Source organism: Athene noctua, chromosome 2 (genome assembly GCF_965140245.1).
Source record: "Athene noctua chromosome 2, bAthNoc1.hap1.1, whole genome shotgun sequence".
Classification (NCBI taxonomy): Eukaryota; Metazoa; Chordata; class Aves; order Strigiformes; family Strigidae; genus Athene; species Athene noctua.
The window spans coordinates 120,371,791-120,398,819 of NC_134038.1; the positions used below are offsets into that span (position 1 = coordinate 120,371,791).

Here is a 27,029-nt window from a genome sequence, read left to right on the forward strand (position 1 = left end):
AAATGCTGCAGAAATTGTATCAAATTTCTTATTTAAAAGAAAAAAAAAAAAAGTCCAACATTCACAAAATAAGAAAAAGGTGAAACTATTAAACATACTCTTTGAACGATCTCTTATCATAATATAAGCTGCACTGAATTTTTCTGTTTCTGTAAGAACAGAAGTATTCAGTCAACAGGTGAAAACTCAGATATTCTGGAATAAGTATTTCAAACTTAATATTCATCTATTCTAGTTCTTCAATTACTAACTTTCTGTAATCCACCCTGTCTCAAGCTCAGGAAGTAATATGTTTGCTCACAATGAAGTGCCAAGGCAAGAGTATTACAGAGAATCTATCTATTTAACCCATATAAACTTAAAAAAACTACACAGAAATACAGAAATTAAGTGATTATTTAATATGGAACTATCCATGGTAACACAGATTCTAAAGTAAGATTTACAGTGTCAAGACAGACCTGTGCGATCATTTTCACTATTCATAACCAATTGTATGTTCTCAAATGAACATTGTATGAAAGAAATACTAGAGTTCCCTGACAACATTTGTAGCAGTTGTCACAAAGGGAAATTCCTTCAGTTGCAACAAGATTCAGTTGCTCAATTTAAGTGAAACCAACTAATAAAGATACGCAGTAAAACAAAGGAAGAATATATCCAGTTTGAAGTCTGATCACGCACCAAACAGGAATCGAGTACATGTCAGAACTGAGTAATAATAAGGTTTTTCTTTAAGTATATTTTTAAAATAACAATGAAAATAGAGAGGATATGCTAAAGGAAAAGGAGAGAACACTTGACATGGATGTTTTGCACTGTCATGTTTAAAAGTGCATCAAACTTGAATCAAAGCATAGAGGCCGAACTGAATCAGGTTAACTATGGTACTCAGTACAAGAACATGCATAAAACAGTACACCTTACTTCTTGCTTTACTGTGTTGAATAGAAAAAGACTTGCTGAAAATCTTGTGTTCCTTTGTAGTTTATAGTCAATATTCATGTACCAGGTCATGTAAAAATTGCACAAAGTCTCAAGAAAAACATACCAAATTTGTTTATGTACACAATTTTCTTACATTGCAGTATCTGCCAACGTATGGTATTGTTTGGGTATTTTGGATGGCCAAGTGCATTTATCACTGTGCAAAAGCTGGAATTCTTTAATAAAGAAAACTGGTAGGCAGAAAAGCAAATGAAGAGTACAAGACCAAAGTCAGACCCAAGTCTCTTTTGTCTTTTTAGCACTGCACTATTCTTCTGTAACTAGACAAACTTGCACGTATCAACAGGGCAACAAGCCATCTTTCAAAAAAGAATGCAGTGTCATACTAATTAAGCAACAGTTTAAATCAAAACCAGACATGTTTATAAAAAATTAATTTTTCCCCTCCCAAAGCTCCCAAAATACAATTTTCTTATATGCTGTTGCTCTCTAAGAAGAGTCTAGAGCACAACTTTTATGAGGAGTGCCTGAGGGAACTGGGGTTGTTTAGTCTGGAGAAAAGGAGGCTCAGGGCAGACCTTATCACCCTCTACAACTACCTGAAAGGAGGTTGTAGGAGGTGGATGTTGGTCTCTCCTCCCAAGTAACAAGCAATAAGACAATGGCCTCAAGTTGCTCCAGGGGATGTTCAGATTGGGTATTAGGAAAATTTTCTTCACCAAAAGCGCTGTCAGTCATTGGAACAGGCTGCCCAGGGAAGTGGTGGAGTCACCATCCCTGGAGGTATTTAAAAGATGTGCAGAGGTGGCACCTAGGGACACAGTTTAGTGGTAGACTTGGCAGTGCTAGGTTAACAGTTGGACTCAATGATCTTAAAGGTCCTTTCCAACATAAATGATTCTGTGAAGGTATCACACTATCACTAGTAAGACATATCTCCATTCTCACAATCTTCTTGAGCTCCTCTTTCCTCATAATGAAGTAAATCCAATTAAAAAAACCTGACTTTTGAAGGGTCACAAACAACACACAGTGAAGTCCTGATCTTCACTTGGTGATTCTAAACGTTTCTGGTATGTATTATACAGAAATACAAACTTTCAGCAGCTTTAGAACTGAAGATCCAGTATACCACAAGACACAGATCAAAACAGAATAGCTGTTACAGACACGTAGAAAACTGTTGCTTTCTGCAAGAACTGAACTTGTGTTTATTGAAAAGTTTGATACTGGCATTCCAAACAGTAACAGCAGTTCATAAAATATAACGGTCCAAAATGACTTTCAAATGGTGTAACTTACATCTATGTTAAGAACTCAAATAATGGCAAAGATCCAAAAATAACATGAGGGAGGACAAAAATTAAAATATGTCCTACTAAGATACGTCTTTCAAATTATCATTTGAAATTGTAATTTGCAGAATAAGCCAGTGAACAGTAAGTATTGCAGCGTCAATTTGGAAGTTATGTAAGATACAGCAAACATGGTTTAAGGGGAAATAAACACATCAAAACAGTAATCTGGTTCTAAGCACACACAATCAACAGGAAAAAAAAAAAATCTTTAAATACTAAAACTAACATACTTTCAACAAGCAATGCAAATGCAACACATCATCTTAAATACGAAAAGGAATTTCATTAGACATACCTTTTCTCTCTGTTTTCTGTGCAGGGATGGAAGATGTGGATGTAGGCAGTTTTGATAAAGTAGATGCTCCATTAGCATCAAAGGATTTCTTTGGCTGGTGATCAGATTGTAGAGAAAATGGACTAGGAGGAACAGTGCTTGGGGTAGCAGTTGGATGAACCACTGGTTTGATGGGATGCTGTACTGGAGTAGAACTACTGTGAGTCTCTGCTCTTGGCAGTCTGTAGTCTCTGTCATTGTGCCTGCTTGTTTGAGATAAAATATTCTGTGGGAGCATACTACTGGCGTCACTGGAATGCTTGTCTTCCACTTTTTTCAGGATTCCCCAAGTAACATTGCAATAAGAAAAAAAGATTAAATTAGAAACTCATCTAAGATTGCAGTGACTTTGATTAATACAGCTGCATGTCAACAACTAGAGCTGATTGAACTTCTTATGATTAAAAAAAGCCTCAAGTACATCAGCATCAAAAAAGGCAAAATTTAATTTTACTCACTGACAAAATGCATTTTCTCTGACCTTTGCTTGATTTAGCGTTCCGGTTAAGCACTGTGTTTTGATGAAAGGCTGCTTTATAACAAGTGTTACAGTTCAAGTTAACTTTTGAAGTCTCCTAAAAAAATCTAAATCAAACTCTATTATTTCCATCTTATATTTAGCATGAAGAGATAATTCATACTGTTTTTCTTTTGTTCACTGAAAATCCTGAACATTGAGTATGATTTAATAGTTTCAATCTCTAGCCTTCAAAGAATTCCACTTCAACTCACTTGAATACTACTACAAAGAATTTACTTTCAATTGAATTAATTCAAGAAAACTATATATTAAATGAGTGAATAATCTGAATTCGTCATATTATCATAGACTTCATGTTACACAAGGAACATACCAAGCAAATACAGAGTAAACCTTTATATTGATTCCTAGATTTTCACCTCTCACAAAACAAATAGTTACTGCAATATGCATTTCTGCTCTCTTTTTGTACCATACAGTATGTTTTAGCATATGCAGTATGTTTCATACACAGAGAACCAGCCCTTTACACATCTCTGCCTCGTCAAGTCCCAAGGAAAGGGTGGGGGATGGGACTGACAACAAACAAACCAACCAATTAATACTTTGGCTTCTACTTTTAAACCACACCGAGAACTATGCTACAAATTCACCCAAATTACACTGGCATAATCTCACAGTACAACCGTTTCCCAGAAAAAACTAACAAAGATTAAAGCTAGGTATCAGGAAAATAATTTCCAAGTAACAGAAATTCATACTCTGGGAAAAGGCTTTGCTAAGAGCACTGGCATGGTAAAAATATGCTTTCAATAATATACACAAATCTCTGAAACCCTCGATATCATAATCCATTAAATGAGCTTATTATTTTCAGATGTGAAATCAAGGTTTTAGAAGAGACTTCTGCATGTCTATTTTTAAGCTCAAACTATGACATTGACATGACTCAATGATCACAACAGTCCAACTATACCATGTGCAAATTGTTTCAATAACTACCTATAAAGATAATTAAATTCAGCAGTAAAGGCTGCAAAAAGGAGTATCACCATGAAAAGCATTAAGCAAGCACTGTACTAGTAAAGGCTCAAAGTTATTTTAAAAACCAACATTTGGGAGAGCTGTCTGTGCTATCCGCTTTGGCCTTTTTATATAAAAAAGTGAGGAAAAACTGCTAAGGAAAGGGATTTTTTTTTTTTTTTTTTAGTTTAGAAAAGAAAACAGAAATGCAAACAAGGCAAGAATATATTACTGTAAAAAACCACATACTTCCACTGGCAAACCCACTGGCAGCTGTCGCCTGCATCACCTCTCTTCTGTAATCCCTATCTTTTGGAAAACTGTTAACTGACATTTTGCTCGCTTCTTTTTGTCTCTGCTCTCTGAAGAAAAGAAAACACAAGTTAAGTAAGAATTTACATCATCTAATAATATAACACTTTCTACAGGTGCAGTACATGAGATGAATTAAACTATCTTAAGGAGCTTTCTGCTGAAGACCCTAGTCACTGCTTCCTCACACACCGTGCTTGTCAAAGCCCCCAATATACCAGTTCAGCTCACTAACACTGAAAAGTATTTGAAAAAACAAAAGACAAACAAACAAAACCCACCAAAAAACAAATCAACCATACCTCCCGCTCTGAATCATCAAGGGATAAAATAGGTGCCAGAGGTCATGGTAAGGGTAAGAACACAGTAGACTTGGACCACAGTCTTTTATAGCAGTAATCTGTTAGATAAGATCACTTGCTCTTAAGAATATTTGTTCTTTATACAATGAAAAACAGACACACATATATACCTTTCCAGCCACTCTTTTGGTTTTTCCCATTGTGAAACTTCTGTTCGGCAGTTGTAGTAGTACTTTTTGCCTGAAGAGCTGATGTGTTCAGACCAATCATCCGCAGAATCATATGCCTTTAAAATACAAACAGTGTTGGACAAAAAACTACTTGAGAGTTTTAATATACAAATTTAAAAGCTTCCACCATTTTTAAAACTACATGGCGTCCTCATATGCACCCATAGCACTGATTTCCATTTACATCATCTCTAAATGCCTGTTTCATTTTGATAGCTTGAAGATGTGGCCACTATGCTCCTGTTGCATTCTGCAAGTTTCCTCTGTTTTATTTCAAACAACCCCAAAACACAATCTAATAGTATGTTTAGTGGGATCCAATAATATCAATACTGATAACATTAGTTTTCGGTACCTTAATACTTCCCCAAAAATTATGTTTTCAATTTTTTTCTATACTTCAAATTTACCTGTTGTTTTCAGTGCAATTTTTAACAAACACCACCCTAACTACTAAAACTTGGGTAATAAAGTGACTAAAATTCACAATGTGTAATGTATCTTAAATTAGTTAAATAATACTGTCTTCTCTAGATTTACTAACAAATTTCATGGAATATACTTCTCTCTATATGTACTTCAGTTAAATAATCTAGTGTTTGAAAATTCAAGACAGGTACCTCAAAGCTCCAGTGATTAACAATTAGAATAGTTTCACAGCATATAACTGCAACTTGGGTTTACAGAGTGTTTATAAAATAAAGACTGATGCTGGAAAACTCAGTGAAGCAGGTAATGTATGTGCTGCCCGTTTTAGACAAAATTATGAAAATATAGTGCATATGAATGAAGTGGCACAGGGAGAAATACCAATCACAAATACTCACTGCATCAGAAGTTTTGCTTGGATTATTGCTGGGATTAGAAGAATGTGAATTTGAACTATGAAGAGCACTGTGGTTATGTGAATTTTCTTGTGGAGAGTAACTGGTCCCTAAAGGAAAAAAGAAAGACAAGAAGTCAACCATCTGCATTCTAAGAAGGTGGAAGGGGAAAGGAGAGGGGAGAGGAAAAGGCAAGTTGCCCACAGCCTGGACCACAGCACAGTTCAGATGGAGAAGTAAATTAATTTTCCTGCACCTCAGTCTCTGCAATATAGGTATCGAAATTCAGAATACCAAAAGCAGCATTTCCCAAACCACCATCTGCTTCTGGCTTCCCTAACAACTATTTCTTACAGTAATCTCGTTTTCCTCCTCGACATAAAAACACTTGAACACAAAAGAACATCTGGGAAACGAGAAGGGAGATAATCCTCAACACCTTTTACATCTATATTTGTGCATAAGCTCAAGGCACCAGTTACACCCGAACAGTTTTAATTAAACAAAACCATCCATTAAACCCTTTGCAATCTTAAAAACTTCCTGCCCTTAAGGCCTCCCATTCCTTGAAAATTTCTAAGCAAGTCAAAACTCTTCCATTCTTCCTTGTATGATTTCCTAAATTTTAAATGTTCACATAAATCACACTAAACTAAGAAAAATTGTTTTCTTTACATTCCAGGGAAACACTTAGATATTCCAAATACAACACTCACCTTACCTTTATCTTTCCCCCATCTACTGAGAAGTTTCTAAATACCCAGGGATATTACATTAGGCACCACTAGCTGCACATACTGTATAGCAATCTAAGTATGAAGTCTAAGTACTTTGCAAATGGCAAAGACTGTATCTTATGGGCAACTACACTAAAAACCAGTCCACTATCGGTGGACTGATATGTGGGAGTGAATAGAGCCATTAAAACAAATATTTTTTTTTTAAGTCTACTGAGAGACACACACACAGAAGATGACTGAAGGATGTATCATGGTGCAGAATGGGAGAGACTATAATGCAAATTCTATCTTCTCAGCCTTCTGACTACACAAACACTAACAAAATTACTATTTCAAACTTATTCTTCCCTGCCTCTAACCCTGTAGATTAAAAAAAACACTCCATCACAAAAGCAAAGAGGTACACCATGACTAATCAGTTTAGTACCATACAAAGGTTAAAGGCTGATTTGCACACACATGAGTTACTGCAACCTGAACCATCAGTAGCTCTGAACCTTTTCCTGCACTATTTTGGCTAAACCCATGTGTCGTTCTCTTTAAAGATCTGGGGGTAAACAAAACAAAACAAAAGAAAAATTCCTGTCCTCAAATACAGCCTTCCAGAAGCAAGACAATTAACCCTACACCAAAAGTATCTTGTACGCTCAGAGCCAGGTGGAATGACTTAGCATTGCGGTAACTTAAGCTTGTCAAAGCAATACTCCTATCATATGCTTGTGATGCACATGAACAACAACAAAATAATCTTCTAGTGAATAATGTGACTTTACATGTTATGTACGTTAGAAAATTGCAGAACTTAGACTTTAACATATATTTATAAAACCAGACACATTTAATTACCCTAAATGTATGCAAGTAGTATATCGTAATTACAGGACCGTATTCTTCAATCAGTCATACCAACAGCCTTATATTGTTCTTTTATCCAATGAGTATGGAGTGAGATAGATGTTTAATATTTTCTTATTAATCATTCTGTTAATAGTCTGTATTTATTTACTATACCCTTCCCAAACTCTCCTGAGATAAAATTGTTAAAATTTCTTCATGTATTTCTGTAGGTTACTTAATGCAAACATACTAGTTAATTTCTACTGAGGTAAAATCATCTCCCTTTTTAAAGGAAAAAACAAGATGAAAATTTACCAGATGGCTCGTTTGAACAGTTTGATATTAGTCACTTCAAAATTTCAGAAAACACCAATGTAGTAAATTTACTGTAATCCCTTACCAAGGATGCAGTAAGACCACACTTTAATTCAGTACACTCAAGATGTAGCTGGCGATTTTTAAATACTTTAGTGGTCTAAATACACTGCCACAGTGAATCTAAACATATTTTCCAAACATGAGTCAGAGATAACATATGTATTAAATCAATAAAATCCTTTAATGCCAGTTCTATCCAACCCATAAACAAGGCCCTCAGACTCACTGAGCAGACTTTCAGCCCCCACATGGTCTAACAGTTCAGCAGCATCCCCCCAACCATTTCACACTGTTCCCTGCCGCCCTAGTTCCCAGCCCCAGTACCGAGTGACAAAGCAACTCGGAGAGTCTCAGAGCGGCTGCAGCAGTCACACCCACCTACAGCTGGCCCGGATAGTAGAAGCGCCTACTATGCGGCAATTTCTTCCTAACGGGCGCCTGGGCCTCCCCATGCTGAGCTGCAGTCCTCCTAGCAGAACTCCCAGGCTGTACACCCATGGGCTTGCCCTCCATCAGGGATCCCACCCTACCGGAGCTGGCCTCAGCTACATAAAAACTGACCGCGGCTGCTCCGGCAATACTGATTGCCTCAGGTTCCCAGGGCAAGCTATGTGGGCCAATTACAATTACATGCCCAACAGTGTCTAGGACAACTACTCAGTGTAATCACAGCTGCTGGCTCACCCCCATACCTCCATTTTATTTTATGCATAATACCGCTTTGCATTTGGATCAGTACCCAAACTTCACAGGAATGAACATATGAAAGAGCTGCAAAACTGATGTTTGCTGATGGAAAGCTTCCAAGACCAAAGCAGATGATGCTCTGGAGAACAAGAGTTTTAGGCACTTCATACAAGTTAAGGGCTTAAAGATCATATGTAAACATCAAAACCGTACCACCAAACTAACCACGTATTAAAACCTTGCTGCCTCAGTATAAAAAGGTACATACCTGCAGAGCAGTCACCTAGGAATTCTGACAATGCAGCCAAGCAAGCACTGCCAGCTCAAGTTGCCAGGGGAAGTCACTCAAGATCTTAAAAAGCCCACCAACTTAAAATGGTATGCAGAGAGCAACGCACAAGTGGAGGGCTCTCTCTAAAAAGAAGGGGGGTTCCTCTTACTTATATGCTAGCTTTCCCCATTAGCAAAGCCAAATCCCAAGCCATTTTAAGGTGGCTGTGACTTGCAATCAGTTCTATGTCTCCCAGATGCATGCCTGGCAAAGTAGATCCTAAGAACAGGATCACTAAGATGAGTAAGTATCCCAGAAACAGGGTTGATAAGACAGCACACCACTGTCCCTTAAGACATTCCCTTATAGCACCTCTCACCCTTTCCACTTACATTTAGACCTTCCTTACTAGACCCACTTTCTTCAAGAAAGAGGAAAAAAAAAATTGTTTTTAAAAAGCTTATTAGCATACATTAAAATTCAGCAATTGTAAATATACATCTTCATTGCACTATAGGGAAATTCATACTGTGTTATAAATCCTCCAATTCAGTTACAGAACTCTCCACAAAAATGGTTACTGCACCATCACTGTGACTTTCCTCAGCTTAATCATTATTTTGGAAGTGGTTAAATCTGGAAAGAGCTATTCCTCACTGGAAGATGGCCAAGAAGGGCATCAGCACTACAGTTACATAAAACTGTAGTGGTGCAACTGCGTGAGCAAGCCTTCAATAACTCTATCTCCAGTGATAAACAGGTCATAGGACAGGTCACAGTCAAGGTTAAATTATCCTAACTATCTTCAAGTCTTTCAAACAAAAACCCAATCTTCCTCACTAACGCATGAAAATCAGCAGAAAGCACAAAAAGCATGCTTCTGGGAACCAGTTCAAAAACCAGGCTGTGACTTAATGCCTACTACAGATTTGAGATTCTGCCATGCCAAGACTCACTTTAACGTTTTTGTAAGTAGTTTCCAGATCCAAACTGCTGAATCTAAGACAGTTTGAATAGCAACAAGGGTTCAACACTATGCTGGACTCAGAAAAAATATAACATAGGGTAAAATAAGAATCTTCCATTTTGCAACACAGTCAACTTCCTCTGGTATTTATCACATTTAATTTATGTCTCCATTAACATTACTCCAACTCTGTGAAATTAAGGAAATTCGAAATTTTGAGTTAGCTAAGGATCAGACTGCTCTAGTAAAGCAGCTGATTTCTCTCTGTCCTCCCCCACCATCTTTCAAGAACAAGCTGAAACTCTTTCCAAAACCTATACCCATTTACTAGCAACTACAGCATCCACTTGTAACTAGCTAAAACAAATTTTCATGCTACTTGATTAGAAGAGTCAAATACATCACTGTGCATTCCACACCATCTTTTGGCAGCCAAGTGTCTTAGCCTAATTAAAACTCTCTTTGACTCATAATATTATACAGTATCATAAACATAAACTCTCCAACTGAAATGCACAAATCGGAACACTGAGACACATTAGTGTTATCTTCAAAAGATAATCTACAATCCAGATCAGCAAACAGTAAAAAAACCCCAAACCAACCTATTTTTCATCCTCTTCAAGCAAATGTACACTGAGAAATTAGACAGTAAACAAGTTCACACACCTCCATTCACACCCAAGATTTTAGCCAGGCACAAAGAGTAAAATTACAGTAGTTGCAGTAGTATAGTGTTCTACTATACAACAGTTAACTTTCTACACATAGTATAGCATATAGTCCAACACAGATAGAGCATTTATGTTTCCTTTTCTGTCAGACAAATACTTTAATATCCTACCTATCCTTTTGTCCCTAATAAAAAGCATCAGTGAAGATAATAGGAAAATTTACAAATGCTCACCAGCTGGGCAGGAAGGATGAAAAGTGCTCCCCAGCAATAAGGAGTGCTGTAACTGGAACTCAAAGGCATTCTGCCCCTTCACTTCCTCCAGAAGGAACAGGGATTCAGGAAGGGCTCTAGGAGAACTGTCATTTCTGCACCCAGAAACCAGGCATATGGAAAGAAACACTAGGCAGCAGGAAAGCTAGGAAGTTCATTCTACCTGTTTCAACTCCATACATATTGTTCTATGATTCCATGTTCCACCTCTTAGCTAATAGCAATCAAATTCATTAAACTAGAGACAATATTAGAACCTGAACTTCCTCAACTGAACAAACACTGCCCAACGGACAGACACTGATTATTTGTTAAGAGAGAAAACTTAACAGCAAGATACTTTATGGTAGTGATATTTTATGGGATTAACTAATTAACACTCGTTTAAACAGTTAAAATGATAGAAACTTATCTAGGATAAACCTAAAGTAAAATGTCTGAAGCTTATTTCAGCTGACAACTTTGTTACTTCAGTGCAAATCTTTGTGCAGAACACCTTCTGAAGTTCTGCATATGGAAGGAAAAAAAGTAACACAATAGAACACAATACCCAACATCTCAGCAGTAACTGAACGGCCTGTCATGGCCATTTTTATTTGCCACATGTAAAAGTAGTAAGACAAAACACCATTTTTCTTCACTGTATTTTTATGTGGCCTGCTGTATTGAAATAAAATATGGCTTCCTTCCATAGGCAACTAAAAGCATAAAAACTTGCAATTTTTCTATCAGAGCAATGGCCTCAGAGAATACACAAACTGCACAGTAACATCTTCCAAAAATTCATAACATACTAAGTGAAGTTGAATGCACAGTGCTCTGCCAAAAGAAAGAAAATCTAGCCTGATCACTGTACTACCCAATTACATACTTAATTGTGTCCCCCTCCCAATAAATGTTTTATACCAGTCAACAAGTAGCTCTACTGAGCATAAAAAAAACTTACAAAGACTCGCTTTCTCTCCTGCTCTCCTCTCCTACCATACTGCCTATCCAGGACAGCAAAGTCTGTGCTGTTTTGTAATGTTCGATTCACAGGATAACTGTCCCAACGTAAAGAAGTTTTCATCTTCTCCAAGTTACCATTCACACAAAATTTCACAGAACTTAGTCCAAAATGTTAGTATAAACAGATCAAGAGTCATACACACGTTAAGTCAGACAAGTGACCAATAAGGGATGAAAATGATACTGTAAGCATGCAGTTTTCTTCATAACAGAATGTTTATTCTAAAATAGTAGTAAGAAAATGACACCTCAAGAAGGAAAATGCCAGGAACAGTAAATCAATGAAAATCAAGGACTCGTCTTGTTTTACAAGTATTAATGAAATACTCTAAAGAATGTCAAGATATTACTGATTATTAAAATGAAAAAGATTAGCTTCAAATTTTATCTTACTGCATAATGTAACAGTAGCTTGCTATTTTACTGTCTTCTGCTTACATTATTATTTTTAATTAGATCGCCTCAATTTATTTCAGAAACTGAAGTTTAATTTTAGGGCAAACAGTACAAACAGCTCTGGAAAGAAAACCAGTTATCTGCCCCTCAAAAAGAAAAGCGAAGGACAGTACTAAAATGGCTCAAATTAAATTTTAACTTCCAACTTCTCACATAACAATTCATGGATTTACTACTTCAGCAGCTAACAGGCACACTGTTTTTAGGGTTGAACTTCAGTGTAAATGGATATAACAGCTTGGTTTGTACTGATCGGTAGAACAGATATAAACTTATTTTTGCACAATCATCCCCTTCTACTTTGCTCCTTCCCTTGTCACAGCTACAGAAAAATAGCTAAAGAATTTTGGGGTTGTATTGTTCCTTCCCTCAACCTACCTCCTAGTAGCAGTGAGACATTTGAACTTAAACATAACTTAGAAAATTATCGGGTTCACTGAACAAGGTCCACTGAATCCCCTGAGTTTCTGAAAGATCAAATGTCCCAAGTCATATCCTTCAAAAAAGGATGAAGCGTGCATTCCCACTGCACCCCAAAACAAATCCCTGCCACTTTATTCTTTGAAGAAAACTAGTATATTAGCAGTTTTCTTGATATCTCAACCATTAGAGCAAAAATAAGCAAGACTGCACAAATAATTTTGCCGTCACCTGTAAAAATGTTTATTCTTTATTTGTGATGAGCAGTAAGCAGTATCATTTGAAAGAATTTGCCTGTTTCTCCTAAATTAAATTAAGTTCCAACCAGCTTCTAAAACCCTTCTGATAAGACCCAAAGGTTACTGAAGTAGATACTTTTAAACATATTGAAATCTACAAGTTGAATTTATGTGAAATTGAGAACTGTAGGTGGACAACAAATTATTCAGTTTTACATTTGCTATTTCCTCCCTTTGGGTTCAGGTCACCTAATAAAAAAAATGCTTGCAACAATGCTTAACATCTCTAAGGCACCTATTTTACTTGAGATCAATTGACTTGAAAAAGCAGCTACCAACTTTACCCATGAAAAATACGAGAAAGTACTACAAACTTCAGCAACACAGTCATACTCCTGTCTAGATCATGACTCCAGAAGATCTCATTGTGTTAAATAAAAACAAACTCTCTGCTACAGCATCACTGATGACAGTCAATTTTAGAGTCTTTTTAACCTTGCAACACTTACTAATGTTATCACATTTGTATTGAGTGGGACATTCCCCTAAAAAGAAAATAGAGGTAGTTGAGAATAAAGCCAAACTATGCTTTCATTCTTGATTGTAGCTCAGAAAACATTTACATCTCTAATACAGTGTAAGAGAGTGCACAATAGGTTCTTCTGTCCTCAAATAAGAGCTTCATACAGAATGGGGCTTTTTTATTATGACACAGAAAAGTGTGAAACTGACAGCCAGAATCCTTACCACAAACAAATAATGGTGTTATCTTAACTCCAGCATGGATCAGCACAGTATATGGGCAATAGACTGAATTTCCCCCTTCCAAGCCCTCCCTAGCAATACATCATGAAACCCAAATGAACACCCCTCCCATGAACATACTGTAACATAGTACTAAGAGACTCAAGTTTGGTAATGAAAGCACTGCAACAATACGCTCTCCTACCTCAGACAACAATACTGCCACAATCCAGATCAACTCAAAAGAGTGAGCAGAAGACTGTCTGCCACTGGTTCATGCCTCAGATTGGTCTAATACCTCCTCAAAAGATAACAACTACACTAGATCAATACAACAAGAAAGGTGTAAATGGGATTTCAGGTTATGTCAAATAAAGTATATTAAGGTTTTTAAATTGGGTCATAATTAGAAACTAACTTTATGACTAAGCACCTGATAATATATAAGCAGTTACCACAAAGATGAAGAAACTGTTTGCTGTAATAGAAAGAAGTGTGTGTAAAGGTATAATCAGTGCACATCACAAAAAAAAATTCACTTCTGTCAGATCTCGAATCTCTATTTCTGCAACCACTGATACACATTAAATGTCAGTAGATTATTCCAATTTTACAAAGTTTTTCTCTCAAAAAACTAAAGAACACAAGACACTAAAAAATGCTCAAATGTTTTCTGAATATTAGGCTTAAGCATTACTAAAACTGGATAAACAAAGCCCTTAACACTGGGGGGTGGGGTGGTGCCACAATTTTTACTTTTCATTCAAGGAGCTTCCCAAAGCACATAAAACAAAGACACTGGAAGAAATGTGGATGATTAACAACATACACCGCAGTGAAGCAAGATGGAAATTGCTTAAGTGCAGACACTTTCTAAAAACTGGGTTTTCCAATGTTTTAGGGTTACAAACAGCACAGTAATACTATGAAAGACTGAGATACCATAAACTGGTCATCACTGACAGAAGTCTGAATAAAGGAATGAGGCCGGGGTCATGAAAAACAAATTTCTGCTTACAAAGGAGGACAAAAAAAAAAAAAAGGAAAAAAAAAAAGCAGAGGCCAGAATACAGCTCAGACTATTCCATTTTCTATGTATCAACAGCACCAAATTAGTACTCCCACTCAGAAGCTCCAATCAATCAAGCAAGGTATGACAAGTTAATCTCCCTGACAAAATCCTCCAAGCAAAAATAAGATTATATGAACGAGGCCATGTTGTTTAGCAACTCTCAGTTTTAGTGTTTTGGGGATAGTCTCCTGGGGACAAAGAACTTCAAACAGAAGATTCCTTTAACACAATATTACTTACAAATGAACTTGCAGCAAAGTTTCCATTACTCAGTTTAAAGTGCTGACAATGAAGCAGCTTTTTCCGAACACAGGTAGTGCTATGCAGTGACAAATGCTTGCAACTTTAATCCCACCTTAAAAGTTCCCTTTATTTCAACTGAGCATGCACCACAGAAGCAACAACTCTACAAGTACATGGGGGTGTAGAAAGATTAAAAAAGGAGTTCCTATTACAATACACTACTGCAATCCTGCAAAAAGATTAGTCACAGATGTAACTATCTCACTTATATCCTTAATAAAAAGGCTGTGACAGAATTAATGCTTAACAACATTAAAGGGGCAAGAACAAAAAAGACACTGTATATCTCCCTTCTTAAACGTGTCTTAAAAATACTAACTGCAAGTCACATTATCTCAAATTCGTATCTCAAGATACATCAAATTTGACTACCCTCCAAAGGCATGAAGAATTTTGACTTTTTTTTTCCTCTTTTTATTTTGTAAGCTAACACGAGAAACCCTTATTCATTCTCCAGTTACTCAATAACCCTATCTGACAAGAACCTAACTCCAATACAAGATCACTCCTTAAACGCTATTAATATTTGCCAGTTGGAGAGAACTTTGCTTCTCTTCTAAGACTACAGCAATATCCATGAATTTGCTAGTAACTCATCACAAATGAGCAAGATAACTTTAAAATATTTAGTATTAGAAGCAGTAATTACACAATAGTCTTTTACATGATAACCTCTGAAATGATTAGGCTCACACAAACTACTCTTTCTTTCAGTCCAGGACATTCTATGCTACACATACATTTGTTACAGTATAGATATGCAACTAGTATACAGATTTTCATTTTATGGTTATTTAATCTTCAACTGGGAATTGTTTCTGAAAAGAGATGCTAATAACATTCAGAAAAAAACCCAAATCAAATCAATTTCTGCCATACAGAAGTTCTTCATGAAAAAAAAAAAATGCCAGCCCAGGGCTTGGGGTGGGAAGGGAAATGGCAAGCAAGGATAGACCTAAGAATTTTTTATATATATATAGTGTTGTGGTTTTAAAACGATGGGCTCACAGCCATAGTTTCAGGCTGGATGTCTAGCTCAGTTTATTAAACTAAAAGGTATTATGCAATAGGGTTTTCAAATACCTAAAGCACAACAGGCAACAATTCTTCCCTCTTCCCATTAAACAACTCTTAAATACTTACTTAAAATTCAACTGGTCTTTCCTAGAATTTCCTTACTAGAGGAAAATATGCCCCTCCACAAAAGCTAAAGTTATGTTTACAAACTGAACATCTATTTTACAATTGACTGGTTGCCGGAGTGACTCATTTTATTTCCCTAGTTAAGTAAACACTCTCCAAAGGTCTATACAGAGACTGAAATCATTAGCATAGGCAGAGTTTTGCCAGTAAAAGAGGTGAGCTTTACATTACTTGAATTTGAAGAGGATCATATTAATTATCATATTAAATCAAGCAGAAATAGTATTATTTCAAAAGGAATGAGTGTTTTTGAAAATTAAGTGTATGTTAACCTGTCAGTGGCAGGTGTCTGCATGAGCTAACTACTCAAACTACTTAACTAGAAGAGATCTGAATTCCCACTGATGTTATTCTGACACCTGACATGAACACACCATCATCCAGAACTTAACTATGTGAAATAAACACAGCAGAAAAGAAATAGGTAACATTTCCTTACTTTTACAGAAGAGTTTATGCACAAGTGTGCCTTATTTATAATTACATGCCTTAACTAAAAAAGTGCTGGGGTTTTTTTCCACATTTGGGAGTGAATAGGTATGTTTGAAACATAATAAATGAGACGAGCAGGGCAGATCCTAATTTCCTTTCCCTGTTTTTGCTACTGATAGAAACAAATGATTTATAACTGTTACTCTAACAAACTCAGTAACAAATCTACCTGGGAAAGCACTGACAAAGAGTGCTGCTTTGTAGGACATAAACCAGCATGATATTTAAGAAATCTAGGAAACCAAGGAAGAACTAATCTGTGTAACTGGGATGGAGCTTTAAATATTGCATCTTAAAAGTATTTTCATAAAGCCCAACATGCCTAAATGTAGCAGATTTCTATGATAATAAGGTGAAATACAGAAAGTTTTTCTTAAAAAAAAAGCTTAAAAAAATAATCCTACTAGCGATACTGAAATTCTTACAGCAACACATATAACGGATTTGAAAAAGGGGCAGGAGGAATTTTTTGAAAAGTTTAACCATGCTGAGGTCTCTTCCCTAAGCAAGCACCAATACTGGAAATTTAACACAATAAGTTTGATTCTAGTAAAGTCTAATAGTAACATGCCCATTACTATGGATACTTTTTCATATTATGTTTTCTTTTAATAAAAAGGCTGATCTTCAGATTCCTGGAAGAAGCAAATTAAAGAGCACTACTATCAAATCCAAACTCACTGTAATCTTCTCAAATCTTTAGGTACAGTTAAGAGAATAAATTTGAAGCTCTCACTTCACTAAATAGGCCAGAAATTATTCAAGTTTTTGCTAAAGTACATTTTAACAAATACTTTTAAGTATTAGCTGATTGCCTTTTTGTTTCTGCAGAAATCTGCATGTTCAGAGTTTATAATTTCACAAGCTTTGCTAGGCAGCTTCTCACACAAAACAACTGTACAGAGTCATGACAGTGCCAGTTTTGAAGTACACTCTTCAAGGGAAGATAGACAGTAGTAGTAAAGTCAAGATGCATGGTATTTGGGATTAAAAAAAATCACATACAAAGATGACACAGTTAAATACCTTTTCTTCCTTTTAATTTATCCAAGTGATTCTACATCACTCCCCTTTCAGGATCTACTAGGTGGGAACTTCTATTAGCTGAGCTCTACACACATGTAAAAGATGTGCTTCCAAGCTCTAGTCTTCCCCAGATAAACAGGGCAGCATTTGGGGTTTTAATCACCTGCCCATTAAGAGGCACAGATGAGCCCTTTTTAATTTACACTTTGAGTAGCTATGTCAACTCCCTAAAAGAAAGAAAATGGTAAAAGGGACTTCCAGATTATCAAATTAACTGGACCCACAATAAAATCCCAACAAAAACACACACACACAAAACCTAATCAAAACCAACAACCCACACTGATTTTATAGTACGAATTTCCTGAGCCACAATATCATATACTTTCAATCACTGCCTCCTAAAACCAGAGAAGGTATGAACTGATCAAACACATGCAGCTAACATTTTCTAACCAATATAAACATTAAAAATGACACAATATTTCCATAACATTTCATAGCATACAGATTTTTTGCATTTTTAAAAGACATCACATATTTTAAAAATAGGAAAATGTAATATTACAAATTTCTTTTAAATTCCTTTATATTTTCTCCCCAGTAAGAAGCTATACTAGTTCAACCATGATCAGGTTTTGTTTATTATTATTCAGAATGTTAGTAAAATTACTGCAAAACAGATCTGTGACTGATTTCCATTCAATATTGGCTTATTTAAGATTTAAATAAAACAGGTTTAATCTTTATATAAGCAGAAGTAACCTAGTTTATCCTACTTCTCATCTCATCCTGTAGCCATCTTAGTCTCTAAGCCCAGATCTGTTTCTCACATTCAAAGCTAAGGACAGGAACCAGAAAAATGCATAGCAAGGAAACGGATGTCACTGTCAAGCCCTTGCCCTACGTCCAGTTAAGCCTCTCTGCCTCCTTTATGGTCCAAATGAATTACAAGAAAAATATCCAGATAGGTCAGCAGACTTCATATGGAGGCAAGAAAAAAAAAAAAGGCTACAGTATCATCTGGTTTAAGTCATTGTGTAGCTTGACTTTATTATCTTATATATTTGAAAGCTGTCCTGGCAAAGGTTGTTGACTATTTAAAGGAAAGCTTTATTTAATAAATGTTACAAGTTCTTTCTGCCTATAACACAGCTCTTCAAGAAGTTCTGCAAGATACAATAATAATTCCTGTTGAGTGAAAACTTCTGTATCAGAATTCAGACAACAGATTCTAAATCTGTTTTAATTCTCAATGCACTTAAACTAAAACCTTAAGTGTAATGAGATGGAAATGGAAACAAGAGAATTTGATAAACCTAAACCAGCTTTTAAATGTAACTCCATACTAATGAGGGAGGGGAAAAAACCCATAATTTTAGCTTCATTATTCTCTAAATGCACTTCATGTTACCCTGCATAAACATCATCTATACATGATGAGTTTAAGGAGTACAGCATTTCTCTGTCCCAAAGAAAAATCTTTATATACAGAAACTATCAATTACTATCCAACTTTCTATTCACAAATTTAACTTTGAAATCAGATGTATGCTGAGAAGTGGTGAGGGAGGAAGGGAAAGGCCTTATAAATCACATTAAAAAGCACGTGAGACAATCATGTCATCCTTTCTGTGACAAGTTCTTCTAGCAAAGAAAACTAAGAAGAAAATTACATTGTCATATGCAAATTCTGTAAATGTAAGACAGCAAAGAAATTTTAAGATACTCAAAATACTGTCCAACTAGATGAAGCTGTGTAGTTAAGGCCAACAAACTATCAAACTACAGCAAACAAATCCAATCTGGTAAACATATACATCATTTGGGAAAACAACAAAATCCTACGTTGAAATGAAGTATGCAATCATCTCTGAAGAAATACACTCTACATACTAAGTTCAGTATAAACTGCACTTGAACCACAATAAATTTTGAACAATTCAGATTGTAAGAAATTTCAGAGATCACATCATCTAGATTTCATTCAATCCTAAAAAGAGGTTTTAGTATAGCTGCTTCTAAAAAAAAAGTATGCACTGATAAACCACACAAAACTCAGAACTGTACCAGTGCAGCAAGCACCTGCAAATACTAAATTTTACTGCCAATAGATCCATCAATGAAACACAAAACATATTCACAGGTTCTTAATCTTCACGTGCTGTGAGCCAAGACTGAACACTTGGGGAAGAAGAAAGTTATCACAGAAATGCTACTTAAAAAGTAACAATTTTTAATCCCTTTCAATCTGAAGTCCACTAATCTACAACAATTAAACTAGAAATATTCATATTAGTTTTATCAGTGGACCTCTGATCAGCTAGTCAAACTTTCTGCATGAAGCAAACCTTAAAAAACTATCTTTAAGTGATCTAGTTTCAAAATTTCCACCCCTGCAAAAATCACCACAGTAATTCACTCCAATTTTTACCAGCAACATTAAAAATGGTGCCAAATTTCTATTTTCTGAATATTCAGGTTAACGTAACTGGATCTTGCACCTTTGTTTGTAACATTCAGAACCTGTATACATGCTGTTTCTTTTCACTGCAATTATAAATATACTGAACTCTTAATGTTTTCTTGTAACTATACCAAGAGCTGTTCAAGCCTTTCCCTTCTAATGCACAAGTTTCAACTGCAGTCATTTTCTTGCCTTTCCTCAGGAAATCTGCAGTTTTGCATACTTTCTGAACTGTGAGAATCAAAACAGAGACCACACTCCAGTAGCTGTCACATTAGCACGAAGAGATAATCTCTCTAGTCCTACTTGATATTCCTCTGATCATCTATCCTTTCTGGCTAACACCGCACTCAATATTTATGCTCTTAATTGTGTATGAGTTTCATGTCTGTTTTAAGAGTCATCCCTTTCTGTAAAGTCTTACACTCCTTCCTGTAATTTCCTTCCTGTAACTTTACACAGCGGACAACTTCTACATGTTCCTGTAGATTAATTAGCATTTTCATTTTTGCATAACTCAACTACCTCTGTACTGGTGAACAGCTTTTCTTATTTGCCATTGTCTCAAATTACTGATAGTGTATGAATGATCCTACCATTTCTTCCTTGTAGATAAAAATCCCTGCACATTTAAAAAAAAAAAACAAAATTGGCTTATTTGATGATCATAAATTCTATATTTTTGGGATCAATCAGTTGCCAGTTTTTGATCTGTAAAACATAGAATCTAAACAATGTTTTCTTAGTTGAAGATCTCAAAATATTTCACTCAGTGGCTAAGAATCACCTATTTCATGTCTGTGCAAGACAGCAGGTCAAAGAAGTTAAGTGACATGTAACAGAAAATTAATGATAAAAGTTTAGACAGAATAGAAGACCTCCTGAAGATTCTTACTGCCCCTCCAACACTGGGAATTTAGCTCTGGAAACTAATTGTTCGTATTTCTGACTGCCTTGCTCTTGTCATGAAACACCTTAATACTGCATTACATTTCTTTTTTTTTTCTTTTTAATGATGACAAAAGCAGATTAACATTTTTATCATACCTCTGCTGTAAAAACAAAATAAGTTATATTTTAAAACTGGGGCAGAAAAAACTACCACCTTAAACTTTGACATACAGTTCCTTTGCAGCTCTTCTCATTACAGTAGTCACAGTAAGGAACAGAATGATTATCCCAAAGTACTATGGGGCCTAATCAACAAAGGTCTTTAGGCCTCGTTTTCCATTCATTTCAAACACAATGTAACATTGCTGCATGCATGGAAACATTAAGTCAAGGCCACAGAAGCTTACCAGACATCTCTTAACCTATCTCATGAAGAGAGTCAATAGCAAGTCTCGTCAGTCATCTGCTTGAAAATTTATTTCCCTTTCCAGTAACTTGCGAGGACAGACTTTCCAACTGGACATTGTTCTTGAACACTGCTTCAGGAGTCTACTTCTAGTCAGCAGGCAAGTACAATTTGTGCCTTAAAACATGCATCTTGCTTTGCAAGCTTCCAAGTAGGGAGAAAAATTAAACACTGCTCAAGCAGAAAAGGAGGGATGGCAAAAGCACATGTAGGATAATTCCAGGCTACTTCACCGTTCATGGGGTTTTTTGCTGTTGAAGGTCTGAGAAAAAACTTTTTGCATCAGTAAAACAGGTGTCAGCTTCAAGAGATGTCTCTGAATAATGCAGAAAGTGTTTAAAATTTACAGGATCAGCAATTTATGTTAGAAGCTTACACTTCAGAAATTGATGCAATTTTATTCCCTATATATTCATTACCATGCACTTTCCACTTACTACATATGAATGAGTTTCAAAATACTGTTGCACAAAGAAATACTTCCAACAAAAATTTCAATAAATAAAAGTTTTAGCCTACAGTACAATTCCAAAATTACTCCCTGTGCATACAACTCCAGGCAGAAAGCTCTGATTTCAGAAAAGGGACAAAATATTCAGAAACAATTTGGTAAGCCACAACTGCTCTAGTTAGTATTTTTAGCAGTAGTACTGAAGGGATAGAGGTTACAGATCCTGAAGGGATACAGGTTCATGTCAAAATCTAGACATGAATTCCCTGTACAATTAGGCTAGTGCTTTCAAATGGAAAACCACACTAGTAAAAAAGTAAACCTGCATAAAATGTATAAAACAAGTAAAAGAAGCCCAGAACTAAACAGCATTCTTTTAATACTAGCAAAATATTACTGGGATAACAGAACAGCTAGTCAACTTACATGCTTTTTCTAGGGTAGTTTTATTGTTAAATCTAGGAAGTCTGTTTAAGGTCTTCAAGAAAGGAAACAGAATCTTCTAATACTGAAGTTACAACATCGAACACCTACAGTCAAGTACAACAAAGTTTGGTGACACTTCATAATCCAAGAGAAAATATTAAGATGATAACAGTCTTACTCAATATAAAGAAATGCTTCTCTCTTTACAAGCACTACATTCATTGTTACACTACAACAAACTACTGACAAAGCATAAGCTTAGAAGCATCAGTGTTGAGAACTGCCTTCCACTGCCAGTACAATTTTCTTCCTTACTGAAGAACTCTATGAGGAACAATTTGTACGTTGACAGGTTTTCCCCTGGAAGTGCCTATGAAATTGTGTAAAAGCCTGACTTCATAAACAAACGTAGTTAACACTGCAAGTTGGTGCCATTAAATTACTGTTTTCCAGAGCAAAGTTATTTACGCATCATCTCCTCACTCAGTGAAAACAGAGGCAGAGCCTTCTCTTCCAAGTTCTGCACAGTATTAATGATACTTGGCTTACTCAGTATTTCATATAGAAGAGGTAGAAACAGCAGGGAAAACAAATGTAAGTGGTCAATAAACAATGATTCTCTTTTTAGAAAGCAGCTGTGTCCCAAAGAATGGTTAAGGAACTAACCTTAATTGGGGGCCATTAAAGAACAGAGCAATCCCAGTAAAAAAAAAGAAAGATACATATGCTATCTTTACTATGGCCTAGCAGTCATCAGCTCATCAGAAACTGAGTCTTCATTGCTTTTCACCTTCAGAAAAGCAACCCAAAAGTATAAGTTTAATAAGATGCACATTCCATTTCTGCAAAGTCAGGGGCTAGAAGCATATGTTAAGAAAGCATAATGCTAAATAAAAATCATTCTCTTACGATTAATTTGTGTACCAAAGATAAGCAAATTTAACAAATCTTGTATATAGTCAGTATTTTCCCTTTTCCAAAACATAAAATAAGCTTACATACAACAGCTTACCAGGTCTAGCTATTAGACTGACTTGAACATTATACACTTACAATCCAAAAGCTAAGTTTATGAGTTCTTATAACACTTAAAGATACACATTTCCTTAAACAGATCAGTCTTAAGAGGAAACTGTCAGAGGACCTATTTACAAATGTGTATTTTATACACTGGCAAATGGAAAAAAGTAAAAGTAGTAAGTGAAATTGGAAGTTCTCAATGTCAAAAGTTCTAACAGCAATGTATTTTGGGAAGTGGCTGTAGCAATAGGTTACAAACAAACAGCACTACTTATTGACATTTGCTGCAGCTTCCACTTCAGATAAAGTCTCCCATGAATACATCTTTACTCTAACAACCTACATCAGATACTTGAGTTTCATGAAAAGAAACACAGAGAATTCCACCCACCTAAATGCATAAAGACTTAGCATTTAACATGATCATATTAATACCACAATTCTTAATATCAGTAATATCAAATCAGGTTTTCTTATCTTCTGTCCTATGCTTTTTAAAACCAAGCTTTGTAGCTACTTTTCAAAAACAATTCTGAACATTAACATTCTAAACCTCAAAATTTAAAAAGTACATACACAAATTATACCCTTTACTGGGATTCTATGATCACTTACTTCCCAATTTCTTTTCTATTAGAGATACTCACAGCAGAGTAATATAAAAAAAATGGTTATACAACTGATCCAGCAAAAACTCATTTCAGAAACACTGCCAAATATATTGAGTAAATGTAAAGCTATTTTCTATCTAAAACTACTAAACTTTTAAATCAAACTTAAAATTAACAATGCCCCTCAGCTGAAGGTACTAGTACTAGTAAGGCCTGAAAGCAAGCTTTTAACAAAAGCAGAAAACCACAGAAATCTACTTTTCCATCTTTCATTTTTTGTTTTAATCCAGAGAAAAGCTTCTAAGAGGTAAATGATACTGGAAGCAATTGTATTTACCTTAAAACACAAGCAAACCACCAAACTCCACCTCCTTTAGAACCATCCAAACAGCCAAGGTTCAAGGAACAGGGGAGTGAATCACCTATTTTACACTTGGATGTCAGGGGAGTGCACATGTGTGTACTGTGTTCAAAGCATGTTTCATGAAGAGCCTACTCTCATTTGTGATCATAGACTTCTCTTATCCCAGCTTTGATCATACAGTTACAGTGAGGAAACAGTTTTCATAGTAAGGAATAATTACTTGAATATTAACAGCAGCTAATACTAACTAAATAGAATCTATTCCAACTTCTTCCTCAACCCTTCGCTGTGCTTCATTACTCTCAGACTACCCTCTTTCCACCTACTCTGCAATTTCCTCTTTCCAATGGACATTGCTCGGGCAGCTTCCACTCTCTTGGACCCCCCATTTATTTCTGACTGCTGGTCAATGATCATGCTAATTTAATCAGCAGTTAGCCTCCTGTCCTTCTCTACTGCAAGGGTTGCTGAGACATGAAAGAAAAGCTAGCACTTTTGTTTCCAGCTCTTCACTGTCCCTTTGCTATGAGGACTCTGAACTCCTTCAGGAACCACTGGAAACAAAGCAAGACAACACTTCATGACAGAAGCTCCCACCACTGCTTCGATAAAACTAGGAACTCATGCCTTAAAATATTCCATTCAGTCTCTAACAGCAGTAGGATTTTGAATCTTAGAACTGTATTACAATCACTAACAGTGGTCATTGACAGTATTCTTAATTGCCAATTAAAAAAAAAAAAAAAGATGAAAAAGAAACAGTCACCAAAGTTGTAATATTTTGGAATTTAAATATCACTAGTTATAATCAAATTTCATAAAAAAAGCCTACAGAGAACACAATCTAGCAAGAGATTTCATGCAGTGTACATTAATGCTCTCCATTTGTTATTTTCAACAATTCAGTAAGATCATGGCATGAAGCAAACATACATTTTCAAAGTCTCTTAAACATAAACGCAGCAAAACACTCAGTATTTTCTTCACAGTAAGAAACAACTGCATACACGTGGCTTAACTGAACTAACCTTTTTTCCACAAAGTTCTACTATGTATCTTAGTCAGTTACTCTACTCCATACACTAAAGTACAAAGAAACATCCTTCTCCCTTTTTTACCAAAGGTTGCATCTTGCTATTTTTACTCCTAAATAATATATATATCTCCCTTACAGCATTCCCAAAGCTACCCTACTTACCCGATCTCTTTGTATTCTTTCCCGTACACCAGTATCACCTCATTTATGCATTTAAAAAGACCTACAAGGATCATCTACGCTCTCAGTCTGTCCACCCTCAAGCATACGAACCTCAAACCTTTGTACTTCCCTTTTTTCTTCAATGGAAACACTTTTCCACATCCACAAGGTCCTTCATAGTTCTATTCCCTGTAAACAATGCTAGCTTTAAGTCCCTATTTGTTACTGTTAAGGACCTTCACCCTTGAGTTGGTCTCATAAAACCCCATAATCTCTTCAAACTCCCCACTTGCCTATAGCAGCTGACCTATAAATAAGAGATGCATTGAGGGGGGTAGCTGTTCATTATGTTTTAAACACTTGCATACATAGACAATGTCCCCATGCACAAGGACCTGAAAGTAGAGAACAAAGTCACTGCAGTTTTTATTATGCTGGATGTACAAGTACTCTTTGGAAACCAGGGACCTGACAAAAACTTGAGAAGTACTCTATGATGTTTAGTAAACTTGGTTAGTTAGGTAAACTTGGAAGTCTCTCTCCAGAGGAACGATCTCTACGTAGTCTCTTTGCACAGAAATCACGAAGTAAGCAACTTTGAAAAACGCTTTGTTTGCACTGTATCAGTATGGAGGGCTTACCCATAGCACACATTTTAAAACCTTAATTGAAAGCAATTGAATTTCTTACCATGGATTACAGTTCTACAAACACAAAAGATTCTGCCATGAATATTACAAAAATAAGCTGAAACAACAAATCCCTTTAAACAGGTACCAAAGATACTCACAGAGGGAGGTTCTATCATTTCTGTGTTATTCATTTTCAATCAATTTAATTATAGCTCTTGCATTTTATATGTATACACTTATCTTTAAATGACATTTAGCCAGTTGTCTTTACCATGAAAAAGTGAACCAGTTATGACTGAGTCCCAAGTATCAGCATGCTACACCAGTGAATCTTCCTATTTCACTTTGGAGTAAAAATTGCTAAGAGATATGTAAGAGTGACTTTTTAAACATTGACTTGAAAGGGAGAGATCAGGTTAATTCAGCTTTATGTTCAGCAGTAATACTCCGTATTTTTGTTCTGTTTTGTTTTCTAAAGGATGAGAGAAAAAGAGATTGTTTGTTTGGGACTTTAATGTCATTTGGGAAAATAAATACTAGAGATTTTTCAATGAGGTTTGTTTTGTTAAGTTCGGCTAGATAATAGAAAGGCAGTAACATCTTTGCAGTAGTTCCAAATTAAGCACCACTGATTTTAAAATAAAGAAATGCACAGCAATTACCAAAAAAACCCACTAAAAAACCCACTTCCCCCCCCCCCCCCCCCCCGAAGAATGTAAAAAGAAAACAAGCCAGAAAACTACAGCAGCGTGAAAGCCAGTTAGTACTCTTCAGTTGTATTAGGACTTCAATGAAAAATTTTAGCTTTTTTTAAAATGCCTTTTTTTCTTTTTTCTACTGTATATCTGTAATTGCAAAACTAAGGGGATACTGTATCAATAAACCAGTACCACAGTGTAATT

At 35.8% G+C, this 27,029-nt stretch overlaps 1 protein-coding gene across 3 annotated transcripts in view; it reads right to left on the minus strand.

Annotated features, from left to right (window-relative positions):
* Nucleotides 1–27,029, minus strand: part of WAC (WW domain containing adaptor with coiled-coil) — a 63,150-nt gene that overhangs the window by 31,731 nt on the left and 4,390 nt on the right. For 2 of the 3 annotated variants that reach the window (XM_074900063.1, XM_074900062.1), the window contains exons 4-7: nucleotides 5,816–5,922; nucleotides 4,929–5,044; nucleotides 4,394–4,506; nucleotides 2,602–2,910 (exon numbers count right to left, since the gene is read on the minus strand). In XM_074900063.1, coding sequence (XP_074756164.1) covers nucleotides 2,602–2,910; nucleotides 4,394–4,506; nucleotides 4,929–5,044; nucleotides 5,816–5,922 — 645 coding nt within the window. The remainder of the gene's footprint in view (nucleotides 1–2,601; nucleotides 2,911–4,393; nucleotides 4,507–4,928; nucleotides 5,045–5,815; nucleotides 5,923–27,029) is intronic. The other variant, XM_074900065.1, reaches the window with a different exon arrangement.